The 13,371-nt window shown below is 52.0% G+C and overlaps 1 protein-coding gene across 2 annotated transcripts in view; it reads right to left on the bottom strand.

Annotated features, from left to right (window-relative positions):
• Nucleotides 1–11,122, bottom strand: part of Meltf (melanotransferrin) — a 28,371-nt gene extending 17,249 nt beyond the window's left edge. The window contains exons 1-6 of one of the 2 annotated variants that reach the window (XM_017799482.2): nt 11,029–11,122; nt 9,527–9,681; nt 7,969–8,068; nt 5,866–6,048; nt 4,687–4,843; nt 3,481–3,548 (exon numbers count right to left, since the gene is read on the bottom strand). In XM_017799482.2, coding sequence (XP_017654971.1) covers nt 3,481–3,548; nt 4,687–4,843; nt 5,866–6,048; nt 7,969–8,068; nt 9,527–9,681; nt 11,029–11,077 — 712 coding nt within the window. In that variant the 5' untranslated portion in view covers nt 11,078–11,122. Of the gene's footprint in view, nt 1–3,480; nt 3,549–4,686; nt 4,844–5,865; nt 6,049–7,968; nt 8,069–9,526; nt 9,682–11,028 lie in introns of those variants that run through there. The other variant, XM_029566177.1, reaches the window with a different exon arrangement.
• Between the last annotated feature and the right edge of the window lie 2,249 nt (nt 11,123–13,371).

Raw genomic sequence — 13,371 nt, 5'->3', positions numbered from 1 at the left:
CCAGGCCAGGTCCTTTTCATAGGATTGTCCTGCTTTGATGATAGTTCTTTATGGCTTGTCCTTTTCTGGATGGCTTGTTTTCTATTCTCAACTCTGACTTATGTCTGCCTTCATGGAGTCAGACTATATGATAGATTTACTGATTTAAGAGGTAATGACTGGGGACTAGAGAGATGGCTCAGTGGTTAAGAGCACTGACTGCTCTTGCAGAGGACCCAGGTTTGATTCCCAGTACCCACATGGCAGCTAAGAACCATCCTTAATTCCAGTTCCAGGGGAATCTGACACCCTCTTCTGACCTCCGAAGCACTGCACAACACGGGTGCACTCACGTACATGCAGACAATACACTCATACATGCACAAAAAGATAAAATATTTTTTAAAAAAAGAGTCAATGACTGGGCTGGCTGCATGCCTTTAATCTCAGCACTTGGGAGGCAGAGGCAAGCAAATCTCTGCGTGTGTTCAAGGCCACCTGGTCTACTTAGTGAGTTCCAGGACAGCTGGGCCTACAGGGAGACCCTGTCTCAAAAAAGACACACAAAACGAGGCAATGATTAGCATAGAAAGATAATTATTAAAGCCACTTCCAGAAGCCATAAGATTATTAAATGAAAATCCCGGTGCCAAGGGCAGGTTACCGTCTTATGAGCTGCTGGCCAGGGAGGCCTCTGAGGTCCCCCAAAACAATATAGGCTATTGCCTTTGCTGTTGGTTGCCTACTAGAACTAGATGGAAAGACTCTATTGCTGAAGACAACATAATAGGCTATTGCCTTTGCTGTTGGTTGCCTACTAGAACTAGATGGAAAGACTATTGCTGAAGACAACATATGCTTTGGTTGCAGGGCATAGAGAAATCAAGCTGGGACTGAGCTGGAAGCTTCCTTCTGCTGGATAGCTTTCATAGTGCCTGGAGGTATACTATGCAGCCTGCTAGGTGAGGCTTGTCATGAACAGTCTTACTTAGGTGTGGACCCTGCATGCAACACTAATGACCTGCCAGGCAAAATGTATGCACTGGTGCAACAGTGGCAAGACTGTAATGGGGGTAACCAGTCACTTTCTGATTGGATTTGATTCCAGTCCACAGGCGAGAATTCATGTCTCTACTGTAAACCTGGTCAAAAGCCTGTGACTTGGGAGGTCATAGGTCTAAGCAGGGAAGCTACTACTGTTGTTCTGAGAAATGGACATGATGTACCTGTCAAACTGTCTTCTAAATATTCGTTTATGGCCATAGAGTAGCACTGCTGTCAGTTTTTGTCAGAGAGGCTTCTTTTTGCAGTGGGCCGTACTCATAACTTAGACCATCTAAGTGCTGAGAATAAGTGTCTGTTAAAAGCTCAGCCATAAATGGGCCATCTACATTACCTTCTCCAGGGTTCAGGGAACACAGTAGATAAGGGGGGAGAAAAATGTTAAGAACTAGAGGAAGGACTGGAGTGTTGTGGAATGCTGTCTTCCAGGCATGACATGGCCATGGTCCTCTTAAACTCCCAGCAGCTGTGACTGCCTGCACCAGACCTGCACCAGGTTGGACCCAGCAACATTTTACCATGGGGAGGGGAGGGGCTCATGAGGCCCTGATACTCCTTGAGGAGCTATAGGCAGTTAATGGTTGCTGAACTAGGGAGAAACATTTCTTAGTCGTGGAGCCACTGGTAAGTTGCCCATGTTCCTATAAATAACCTCTTATCCATGCTCCTACAAATAATCCTAATTAAACTCATTGATTCACACACACACACACAATGACAGCCAAGGAGGAGTGAGTTATTGCCAATAGAGTCCATAACAGAGCAAACGAAATGTCTCGTGCCCCATGCTGGGAGGAGTTCATTCACTGTGGTATTCCCATTAAATGGAATATATAAATGGTGTTATATAACCACCAAAAGAATACTGAAATATAGAAGAAAATACTACAATGTTAATTGAAAGAAGCAAAGGAGAAAATAATGCTGTACATATTCTCGATATTTTTAGTGCACATTCAAGACAAATGTTGGGTTTACTAACTGTTGGGCAATGTATAGTGATAGTTCACATAAATAAATGTGCTACATATTCTCTCTGTGAATAAACTGGCTACGTGGTGCATTATTATTATTAACTTTGTTGTTGTTGTTTTGAGACAAGGTCTCCCTGTAGCCCCAGATGGCCTGGAACTCTATGTAGACCAGGCTGAATCTCACAGAGATCCATCTGCCTGTGGCTTCTGAGTGCTGGGATCAAAGGCATGTGCCTCCATGCCTGGTTGAGTCAATTACTTTTAAAAAAAAGAAGCAGAAGAACAGCTATTATTATTATTAACTTTGTTGTTGTTGTTTTGAGACAAGGTCTCCCTGTAGCCCCAGATGGCCTGGAACTCTATGTAGACCAGGCTGAATCTCACAGAGATCCATCTGCCTGTGGCTTCTGAGTGCTGGGATCAAAGGCATGTGCCTCCATGCCTGGTTGAGTCAATTACTTTTAAAAAAAAGAAGCAGAAGAACAGCTGGGTATGGTGGTACACACCTAAAATTGTGGCACTTGGGAGGCTGAGGGAGGAGGAGACTAGCCTAGACTACAGAGTACGACCTTGTCTCAAAGAAACAAAACTCAAACAACAAATACCACCTGCCTGCTGCCCTAAAACCACAATAAAAAAGATAAGGCCCATGGGTTCTGGAACAGGCCGAGGTCTGACTGGTGGTAAGGAGGGGTTGTGAGCAGAAAGGTGCCTGCAGGAATTTGGAGGTGAAGGGTTCGTTTCAGTCTGTATCTTGATTGTGATGATGGCTGTACAACTGCATGTTTTGGGCAAAACTCATAGGATTGTACTTCAAGAAGTGCAAATTTTGCTGCATATCATTTCTACTTCAATTTAGCAAAAAGCAAAAAGCAAAAACCGATCTTCAGGCAAATCCAAATTAAGGGACATTTCCAGCCATGCCTGTAACCCCAGCACTTACGAGGCTGAAGCAGCCCTTGGAGTTGCAGCAATCCTCCTGGCTCAGCCTCCTAAGTGCTAAGAGCACTTTGCAGGCGTGGGCCGCCATACCTGGCTGCAATTTTTCTCAAGCTCAACTATTTCAAAATTTAAAATGAAATTAAACCAACACATCATAGCAACTCATCTTCAATTCAGTGAGACTGTGTCAAGGGAGAAGGTAGGCCTTCTTCAGGTCACAGGAGAAAATGCCAGGAAGGGGAAGCCCATGGAGTTTAGTGTGAGGGTTGCAGATACCAATCAAGTGGAAATGGACAGAACCCAAGGTCACAGGTCAGAGCAGAGCCTAGTCAGCCCTTGCAGCTTAGAGCAGTTGGAACTCACTGGTAGGACCCACCTGTTGACTTTTGCAGGAGAGAGAGCTAAGGTTCAGAGACTGTGGGATACAGCCACAGTCACCTGGGAGACTCAGAGCAGTATCAAACCAGAGTGCTTGCTACCATCTGGGGTCTGACCCAGGCAGCCTAGCCTGATCCCCACTCACCATCAGTGTTTTCCAGCACTGTGCTATGCTTCACAAAGGCTACGTCACCTGCTCCTTCTGCTACACACCTGTATAAGAGAAGCCATGAGCATTTGTGGGGCCTGAGCTCTGGCCCCTCAATTATACCTGTCTTCCACTTTGAAGTTTGGCCAGGGCTGTAGGGAGTTGTGACCATATTTCACAGTCTTGCCATTCTAGGGTCCTGCCCCCATCTTGTTCACTGTGTGATTTTGCCAAGCTGTGAACCCTTTCTAGCTTCATCGTGTGTTGAGTCGGCTTGAGGAGGTAGCTCTCCAGGTGACAGCGAGGCAGCTCTGAGGATGAGCAGTCCCCTCACAGTCAGTGCAGTCCTGTGCTGCCTTCCTTCACTGGCCATCTGCAGCCCAGACACCCAAAGTATCTTGAAGATACCTGGGATTGGCCTAGAAGGCCTTTCACACTATACCAAAATATCCTGAGTGCTAAGGATGATGACTTTCATGTATTCTCTATGTCACTGCCCAATGTGACAAGGTCAAGGCCTGCTGGGCAAAGGAGTTGTTTGGGTCCCCACAGCCAGAAAATAAGCAGGCTGGACCGGGGCTGGAGTGCACCGGGAGAGCCCTGGGGCCTTTGAGGGAGTAAAGGCCAAGGGAAGGTGGCCAAGGACATGCAGAGGAGGCAAGGACTCTTTCTTCCCTCTGTGGTGAAAACTGTTGCCCCTGGCCACCCATGGGAGCATGGGGCAACGATAGGCCCCCTCCCCCATGGGGCAGCCACAGGGACCAGGAGCTCCCATAAGCAGACATGGAATTGGACATGAGCCCTTAGACTTTCCCTTGGGTCACAGAGGGTTGATCTAAAGTCAGGACCAGCACAGAGAAAGGCCAGCTCAGATGTCCAGTCACACTCCTCCACCCACCGTACTGGCCACTATGCTGGTCAGACATCAGAAGAGGGACCTGGGAGTATTCCACAAAGCTCCTTTTTTCCATTTTCTTCTCTAAGAGTCCTCCCTTTCCCCCAAAACACCAACTATGTTGACTTTGTGAGCAAATCCAGCCTGGCATCTTCCGGTTTCATGTTTATAAACTAACTGGGGCACAGCTCTGCATAAAGGCTACTTTGATGCACTGCAGCCCACACGGACGCTTCCCTGCATGAGTGAAGTGTTCTCTTCCCATACCCGTAACCTCCTCCCACCACACCCTGCCCCAGTCCTCTCACCGGAAGGCCCCACTGTAGTCGTAGTATCTCTCCAGGGGGCTCTTGTCACACACACCTTGTCCAGAGGTGTCACCTCGGCAGAGGTGACAGAGGGATTGGGAGTAACTGGTTTCTCCTGCGCCAGGGACGCAGCTGCCCCCAAAATAGTCACTGACAGCTGTGGGAAGGGGCAGAAAGAGGTCACTGAGCACATACCCCTCAGACCCCACCCTGGGGAGTCAGGAGGGCATCGGTGCGGTCCCTATGCTTCTGAGAATGCCACCTTTCAGCTTCAAGTGAAGAAACAGAGGACCTGGATCACACCAGTGATTCTCAGACTGGGCCCTGGGAGTGGCAGTGTATACCTGGGTGTGGCTGCTGCTATTTAGAAGTGGCTCAGGGGAGTGTGACGTTCTCTCAAAATGTCCATAAAGGACAAGTGAATACCAACTGGATTCTGTTCTCACTGTAGGGTTCATTTTCAAATCAATAATGGGCAGTTAATAAAGTTTACCAATGAGACAGGTGGTACTTCTGAAATTGTTGGAGGGATGGGAGAAGAGTTTTGGGTGTTAAAGTGCCCTATTTGCTGCACAGTTTTTTTTTTTGATGCCCCACCAATAATGAAGCCTCAGGCACACCCCTTTCACAAATGTTCATCCACATGACTTGTAGACCACTCAAGAGGCTGTGGCCCCTGGCTCTCCTGGGCTGTGCTGGTTACAGTGTTGGCTAGGCCCCCTGGCTCTCCTGGGCTGTGCTGGTTACAGTGTTGGCTAGGCCCCCTGGCTCTCCTGGGTTGTGCTGGTTACAGTGTTGTTTAGGCAGCTTGTCTGGATCCTGACCGAGTCATTTCTAATCCTGTAAAGGTCAGGATATGTCTAGACAGAGACCACCCTCACATTCTCTGCTTCACACTGGAGTTGCGCCCCATGGCTGGTTGTGTTACATGGGACATGGTAATGAGCAAGCAAGAATTGTGCTCCACAGTGGCCAACCAGTCAGAAACTCTGATGGAGGACACTGGGGCTACACAGTACAGTGAAAGGAGTGACTGCACGGGGCCACATGTGGGGAAGAACCCCATAGAATGTGGGACTTTGCTGATGGGATGAAGATGAGGCCCAAGGGGCTCCCCTAAGGGAAGGGAAAGCCTAAGTAGAGGATAGGAAAGCTGTGTGTTGGGCCTGAAGCCCTCACCTTTGAGCACGTCGCAGCCCATCACTGAGAGGCGTCCGCTTTCTACCAGGTAACCCACAGGCACATTCCAGCCAACTGTCCGGTTGATGCCCGTGTGACAGGACTTCATACCCTTCATGGTGTTGATGGTCACATTGGAATTCCTCTTGACCACAGCCACAGCGTAATAGGAGGTCCCAACCTCTAGAAGGGGAGGGGAAGAGTGAGCACAGCAAGGGAGATGGTGGGAGGGAGGCTGCAGTACCTGCTGGGACGGCAGGTGTGCTAGGCACACACGTGTATGCGTGCATGAGCACAAGGACGTGTGTGTGTGTGTGTGTGTGTGTGTGTGTGTGTGTGTGGTTTTCTGTCAGTGAGAGGGTAGAAGGGTGAGATCACATCTTACCAGATGACCTAGCCTTCCCTTAGCCTCATGAAGTAACACTATCAGAGAGTAATTCATTCAAGTGTTTCCCCACTTTCCTTCCCAAGCCAGCTGGCCACAGCTGGGCCTCGCACAAATTAGGGGAGGTTTGGCTTTCCAAACGCTGAAGCCCTTAGGAGAACTTGGAGGTTTAAAGGAAGGGCCACATGGCTGTAAAGAGAAGATGGCTAAGGAAGCAGGGCAGAGAACTAGGAACTTAGGAAGAGCCATGTCAGGATGCTGAGGGATTGAGGGTAAGAGAGGCAGAACAAGCTAGTGATGGTGCCCTGAGTCATTCATGACCCCGAATGGCTCAGGTTGGTAGGGCTCCGAAGCCTTGAGAAAGACTTCTCTGGGCCTAGTGTGGCCCTGAAGGGGTCATTAAGAAAAGACACAGATAACTTGTCTACAGGGACAGGGACTGAAGGCCAGAGATAAGACAGTCTCCCTGGTCATTTTCATTCTCTCCCCTCAACCCAACATAGTGTGTGGTGGTGGGATGTCCATGATTAGAACACGATCAAGTTATAGAAGATAAAACCAGTGCCCTAAGCAGCTGCTTCCAGACACCCAGTGCCACCTCTCTCATGAGTTTCTGGAGTCATCAAAACCTCTCCCACCTGGGACCACTGCTGGGGTCCCTCCCCATGCCTGCTCTTGTTTGAGGGCCTCCCCCATCTCTTTCAATTGGCTTCTTCTTTTCTTCATGTGAATCTGGTGAGGAACTGGGGTTTGGGGTGCGTGCTGACTATCTGACTCCTACTGTTGAGTCAGGGCTTTTTCTGACTACTCAACCAGTGTCCAAGACACATAGGGACTCAATTGGAGGTTGGATTACTTAGGGGAGAAGCTGTGCTGAGGGCCCAAGAGCTAGGGCTGTTTGAAGAAAAGGCTGTCTTCTCTACAGTGCTGGACTATGTCCTAGTCATGAGACTGTCAACACCTCAGCTAGTAGCCAGTTGGGGCTTTATCTGCAGAGGACCAGAGGCTGCAAAAAAAAATTAGGATGAGGTCCTGCTCAGGGGCTGGCAAGGTGGAGGGGGAGGGCCTTGGCTAAGGCACTTGGGGGTGAATCAAGGATTCTGCCACACAGGACAGAGGTCCTTTGAAAGGATAGGAGGTCCCAGGAGCCCATGGGAGGATGTGACAGTCACACTGACTGACAGCAGAGGCTGGGCATTAGACAGGTTGTGGGGGACACAGAGAGCAAGTCCAGCTAGATATGTCTGCTGTGAGGTGAGCATGAGGCCAGGAGCTTGCCCAGCTGTGCCACGTTCCTGGGTCTGCTGGCCTCTGCAGACTTCACCCCTCCTGTCCCCAGCCCCATTCCCCCCATGCTGCCTCTGACAGGGGTGCTGAAATGTGCAAGTATCCAAACAACTTGGTCACCAGGAACCTCCACATGGGGCTCCACCTAGCTCTGCCGCAGGGCTGCTCCTCAGTATGGGTCTAGTGGGTAAAAATCGGGGTCGGGGGGCTCCTAGCTGCCCAGGGAGGAGAGCAGACTCAGTCAGACTGCTGTGTCCCTCACTTTCCCACCTGAGAGTTTCAAGAGAGACCTAGGGAGTTCTCAGAGGGACTGTCTGCGTGGGACTCTAGGAATATTCTGTGACAGAGCTGGTGACCAACTTGGGGCTGCAGGGCATCAGGCCAGACTGGCCGGCTGACTTCTTGCCCTTTCCCTACACCCTGCCCCTTACCTTGATCATATACTTCACCCACCACTGGCTTCAGGCCGTGTTCCTTCCCTGCCTCATAAATGGCTCCTCCATCCAAGGTGATGGTATCAGCTTCTCTGTCCTGGTAAGACACTGGGGGTCAGCCTGACTATAGGTCCACTGAGCCAGGAACTTAGTGACATTCACAGGCAGCTCCAGACCCTTCAAGAAGCACTGGGTCTACACTGTCCTCTTCCTCTGGTCCAGGAGACCTATCTTAGCCCTGTCCTAAGGGCCCAGGGCTCCACCCTTTCTCAGGCCAAGAACTCACCTAACTTTACCAAATAGCTATTTAACAATATTGTTTTAAATATTTTTGTGCATAGTGCCTGAGGAAGCCAGAAGAAGGCGTTGGATCTCCTGGAACTGGACTTACAGACTGTTGTGAGCCACCATGTGGGTGCTGGGAACTGAACCCGGGTCCCCTGCAAGGGCAGCCAGTACTCTCTTAACTGTTGAGGCATCTCTCCAGCCCCCAAAATATTATTAACTTGGGGGCTAGAGAGATTGACTTCTGGCCCCTCACGCACCAGGCACGCATATGATGCACATACGTACATGCAGGCAAAATACACATACACATAAAAATATAAATAAGTCTGTTAAGATATTAACTTACAGGATCAAATGGATGCGCACAGTGAAAGATCAAATAGTACAACGTAAAGTTGTAGCAAAAAGCATCTGCTCACGGTGCTGTTCCTTGGTCTCTGGCTGCAGTTCCTAAGCAGCATTTCCTTCCGAGCTAGTTCCTGCAGACCGAAGCCCATGCACACCCTCTTAAACGTCCCCCTTTTTCTTCTTTTAAAAAATTTATTTATTTTAGCCTTGTGTATGAATGTTTTTGCCTGCATGCATATATGTGCACCACATGTATGCCTGGTGCCCTCTGATGAAGTAGTGCACTGTCATAGTGTCACAGGGTCCATGAGTGGAACTGCCATTCAGGGTAACTGGTTTCTGCCCTCAAAGGGAAGCTGGACCCCAAGGCCTGGCCCCTTGGGGTCTGGTTGATTAGGTTTCATGAGCCTCCCAGGGCTGAGCTACAATGAAAAGCCAGCGTCTATCCTGTAGTGTCTACCTTCCTCATTCCGCCTTGCCTCTGAAGATGGTCGGTACCCATTTAAAGGGTACCACCGGCCCAACTTGCCTTCCCATCTTCCACTCATCCACCCAGGACCCTGAAATGGGGGTTCCTTCCCTAGGAATCATACTAGCCTCATTCTGGAAAGCTTCATGGCAGTGAGTGACCTTGGGCTACAAGGTCAGGATGGTGTCCCCACCCTAACAGGGCTCCTTTGCAAAGGAAACCCTGCCTCTCAGATCCTTCTGCCCTCTGGTACCCATCTAGAATGTGGTTCTCCCACGCCTCCCACCTCACAGGAAACAGACTGGCCCTTGTTGCCAGGAAACTCAGGAGATCCTATCACCCAGTCCTGGCAGAGGGACACCAGTCACTTTCTCAGTGAATGAGGCTGTTGTGCACTCTTCCTGAGTCAGAGCTCTCTTGTCTGGGCCAGCCAAAGGGGAGAGATCTCACCGAGATGAGCTGGACACAGTGGTCAGTGGAGGTTCCCTGGATGCAGAGGATGGAGGGCTGGATCCTGGCTTCCTGGAAGGCCTTGCTCATGTCACTGCATTTCTGCTGCTCTGGGTCTGAGATGGTGCACCACCGCACTTCCATCTCACCAAGCGCTAAGGGACAGGATAGTTGATAATCAGTTTTTCCACCTACCCAACCCATGGTCCCCAAGTGAGGGTGGCTCCAACATCCGTACATGACCCCGTCCGCCTATCAGCCTGCATGGCCAGTCCCCTGCCACAACGTTGCACTCCCATGGAGAGGCAGTGGACAGAGACAGGGCAAAGCTGTGCTCCAGCCTTTCTGTCCAGGGTTGCTGCAGTTGGGTGGCTGGGAACCCAGCCCATCACAGAGGTGTGGAAAGGCCCTGGGGTGGGGCTCAGCCTGGGGAGGAAGGAGCAATCTACCCTAGTCTGAACAGGCTCTGTGACTGAGAAACTTCTGCCCCCTCCTGATCTCCAAAAAGAGGTGCTGGCCCAGGGTTCCACCTCAGTCTTGTCCTTTGGCCTCCCTTGAGAACTGGAACATGTTACTGAGGGGTGGTTGAGGGTGCCCTCTACAGTGAGGATAGCACCAGGCCCCTGCTAAGGGAAGATGGTATACCCAAGGGAGGCTGAGGAATGAGTAGGTTGGGTTCAAGTTCCTACTCCTGTATCTGGGGACTTGAGGTGACAAATTAGGCCTCTCTGGCCCTGTTCTGTTTTGATGAAGCAGATGAGAACTCATCTTCATTGTTGGAAGTCATCCTAGTACAGAGCCTAACACACAGGTCCTTGGTAGGCACGCTTGAGCAGAGTTCCTCTTGGCCCCCCAGGCACTACCAGGATTCCCTTGGAGGCTCGTGCTCCAGGGGGACACCTGGAAACTAACTTTGGGGCCGGACTGTCCCTGGGGGACAGGTCGTCTCGCCTGGCAGCCTTCACTCCATCTTCCCCAAGGGTCAAACTGCAGCCTCTGTCCGGAACACCGCCTCCGGACCCCCAACCCGCTGAAACCCACTATCCTCCACCTCGGGCTCTGAGTCTCCCACCAAAGGTCTGGCAACTGCAGAGTCTGGAGCCCGGGCCAGCCCTTCCTGAGAGTTTGCACCATGTCCCATGGCCCTGGGTCCCAACTTCCTGAGGTGGAGGAGACCCAGCCTTGCTCCCGAGGCTCCGGGGAACTCGGCTGTGGCCTCAGCGGTGTTCTGTGCCCGCCGCCTCTTCTCCATCCTCTCTCACCCGGGCTCGGGAGGAAGAGCTGCTGCGTCCCTAACCCTCTCCCACCTTTCGCGGACCTCCTTATCCTTAGTTCGCGCTGGCCTAGAGGGCGGCGATTTTCAAGGCCGCCTCCTCTAGGAAGCCCTCGGGACGTCGGGTCCCGGTCAGCGCTAGCTCCTGTACCGGCCCAGCTTCGCACCTCTCCTCTCCGGGCCCCCCTCCCTCAGGGCAGCGGAGCGCCAGGACCCCCGCGGGCCTCACCGGTGCGCAGGGACAGGAGCAGCCACAGAATCCTGCTCGAGTCCCGCATGGCGGCGTCGGACCGGACTGGATCAGGCGCGGGCTCGCTCCTTCGGCCTCGGGCACCCGCCCTTCGCTCTTAAGCCGGAGGTGGAGTGGGAGCACGCCCCTGGGCGCACCCCGCCCCCGCCCTGGACACCTGGGCCGGCCGCGGCCTTGGCTTTGGCGGTGGCCTTCGCTCTGGAGCCCCCTGCTGGAGCCTCCGCCCGCCCAAGGCCCCCAGACCTGGCTCAGCTTCTCTGTCCTCAGTCTTTCCCTCTCATCTACGAACCACCCTCGTCTTTTGTGCTAGAAAGATCCCAATACCATATCCTCGCGGAGAGGGGCAAGTTCAGATTTGGAAGGAAAAGAGGTGGGAGGCCAGAGTTGAGCTGGAGGGAAGGGGAAGGTCTTCCAATTCACTGCCCACCCCCCTTCGCACACGAGGCAACAGGATGTAGAGACGCAGGGCTGCAGAGTACCGCTGATTAGGGAGACGCTGGAGGCGGGGGTCGCCGGAGTCCGGGCAGCCGATTCTGTTAGGGCCTAGACAGGGGAAGGGGCTTGCCTCCTGCTCCACCTGTAAGTGGCAGAGCTGGCTCATTCCATCGTGCTGTGAAGGATGGGCAGGCAACCTAAGGAGGGGGGAGTGGAGGGGGAAGAAGGTGGGAGAGATGAAGAGGAGGACGAGGGGGGAAGGAGGGGGAGGAGAAGAGGAAGAAGGGGAAGAGCGGGAGGAGAGGACGAAGAAGAGGGAAAGGAGGAGGGGGAAGGAAGAGGAAGAGGAGGAAGAGGCGAAAAAGGAGGAGGATGGGAAAGGGGAGGAGGGGTAGGAGGGAGAAGGAGAGGAAGGGGGAAGAAGAGGAGAAAAGCGAGCAGGGGGAGGAGGTAGAGGAGGCAGAAAAGTATAGAGGTGCCTGATTTTCCTGGCCAGTGGTCCCAGAACAGCTATTTTAGGGTCACCTGGGAACCTGCTGGGATTCTTAGGCCTCCTTCTGACCCACTGAGTCAACAGCTCTGGGGATGAGGTCATCAATCTGGGTTTTTTACTCTGCTACACAGTAAAGTTTGGGAACCACTGCTCCAGGAAGACCAGTGCTGCAGTTCCCGAGTTTGTTGGGGATGTGGAAAAGGGACTGCAGAAATTCTGAGTTGTGATTTCACTTAAATCTTTCTTCCTGTCCCTCACCCCCACCCGATGAACACGCAAGGAAATCCTCTTGCCCTGACATTGGAAGAGGTACTAAGAAACGAAGTGGGGGAAGGGAGTGTGGAGACAGACCACCAGTGGTTTTCCGTGGCTTTCTGGTCATCACTCTGTGGAGCTTGTGCAAGCGCTCTTCCCCGTCCTGGGCTTTCCGTTTCCCCATGTGTAAAACGATCTCGATAGTCGATGCCATTCCTTCCTTTGCAGTCTGCTCTGAGATCCTGAGGGAACATGCATGGAGCAGGCTGCTTCTCCATCTCCAGCTGGATCCAGTGGCAGGAGGGGCATCTCTTTCTAACCTGCACAGAGGCGCCACATGGACTACCAGAGCCCTGCAGGAGGGGCTGCCCAAGAGGGTAGAGTTAACAAAGTGTGCATAGCAAGCTGCCTCCTCCCACCATGATGAGAAGGTTCCTTCTGGCACACTTCAGGAGCAACCATGAGAGCTACTGGCAGGGTCTAATCTAACTTCTTTATTTCCTCTCCTTTTGCTCCTTGTTTTTCCTTCTTCACTCCAAGTGATGCTGACATGGAGTCCGGAAAGCCACAACCTTAGGGCATGGGTGAACCCTATCTCTAGGGGTGGGTCTTCACATGTGACTGCCTGTGAGCTTGCTGTTAGCATTGCAGAGGCTCCTCCACCAGACTGCTCGTCTGGCCTTGGCTTTGTGTTTTGACACGTTTGCCGTAGGAACTTGGTCTCTGCTTCAGCCTGGGTTCTGTCCCTGGTGGGGTGCATATAGGTGGGTGTGTCCAAGGAATGAATGAGATGCAACTAGGAAAGAGGAACGTGGCCATTTGACCAGGCACAGCTGTGTGGAGAAGCAGCAGCTGTGCATTTAGACATCATATGGAGCTTAAGGGGAGAGTGGAAAGGCTAAAGGAACCGGCTCCACCGACACTCCAGTAAGGGCAAGTCTGTTTTGTGACTCCCTGACCGCATAACATGAAATCCCAAGCGCTTCCCTCCTCCATTCTACCAAAGATGCAGCATTGGTTCTCAAAGATTCAGGCTGCTCACAGCATGGCACATGCTCCTTAGGGAGTCAGGATTCAGAATCTCTCTTGCTCCCCTCCCCCCAAGTGTGAGTGTGAGTGTGTGTGTGTGTGTGTGTGTG

Source organism: Nannospalax galili, unplaced genomic scaffold (assembly GCF_000622305.1).
Source record: "Nannospalax galili isolate Female #2095 unplaced genomic scaffold, S.galili_v1.0 scaffold598, whole genome shotgun sequence".
Classification (NCBI taxonomy): domain Eukaryota; kingdom Metazoa; phylum Chordata; class Mammalia; order Rodentia; family Spalacidae; genus Nannospalax; species Nannospalax galili.
Note: the sequence above shows the minus strand (reverse complement) of the source record. Positions and strands in the feature narration are given on the sequence as shown.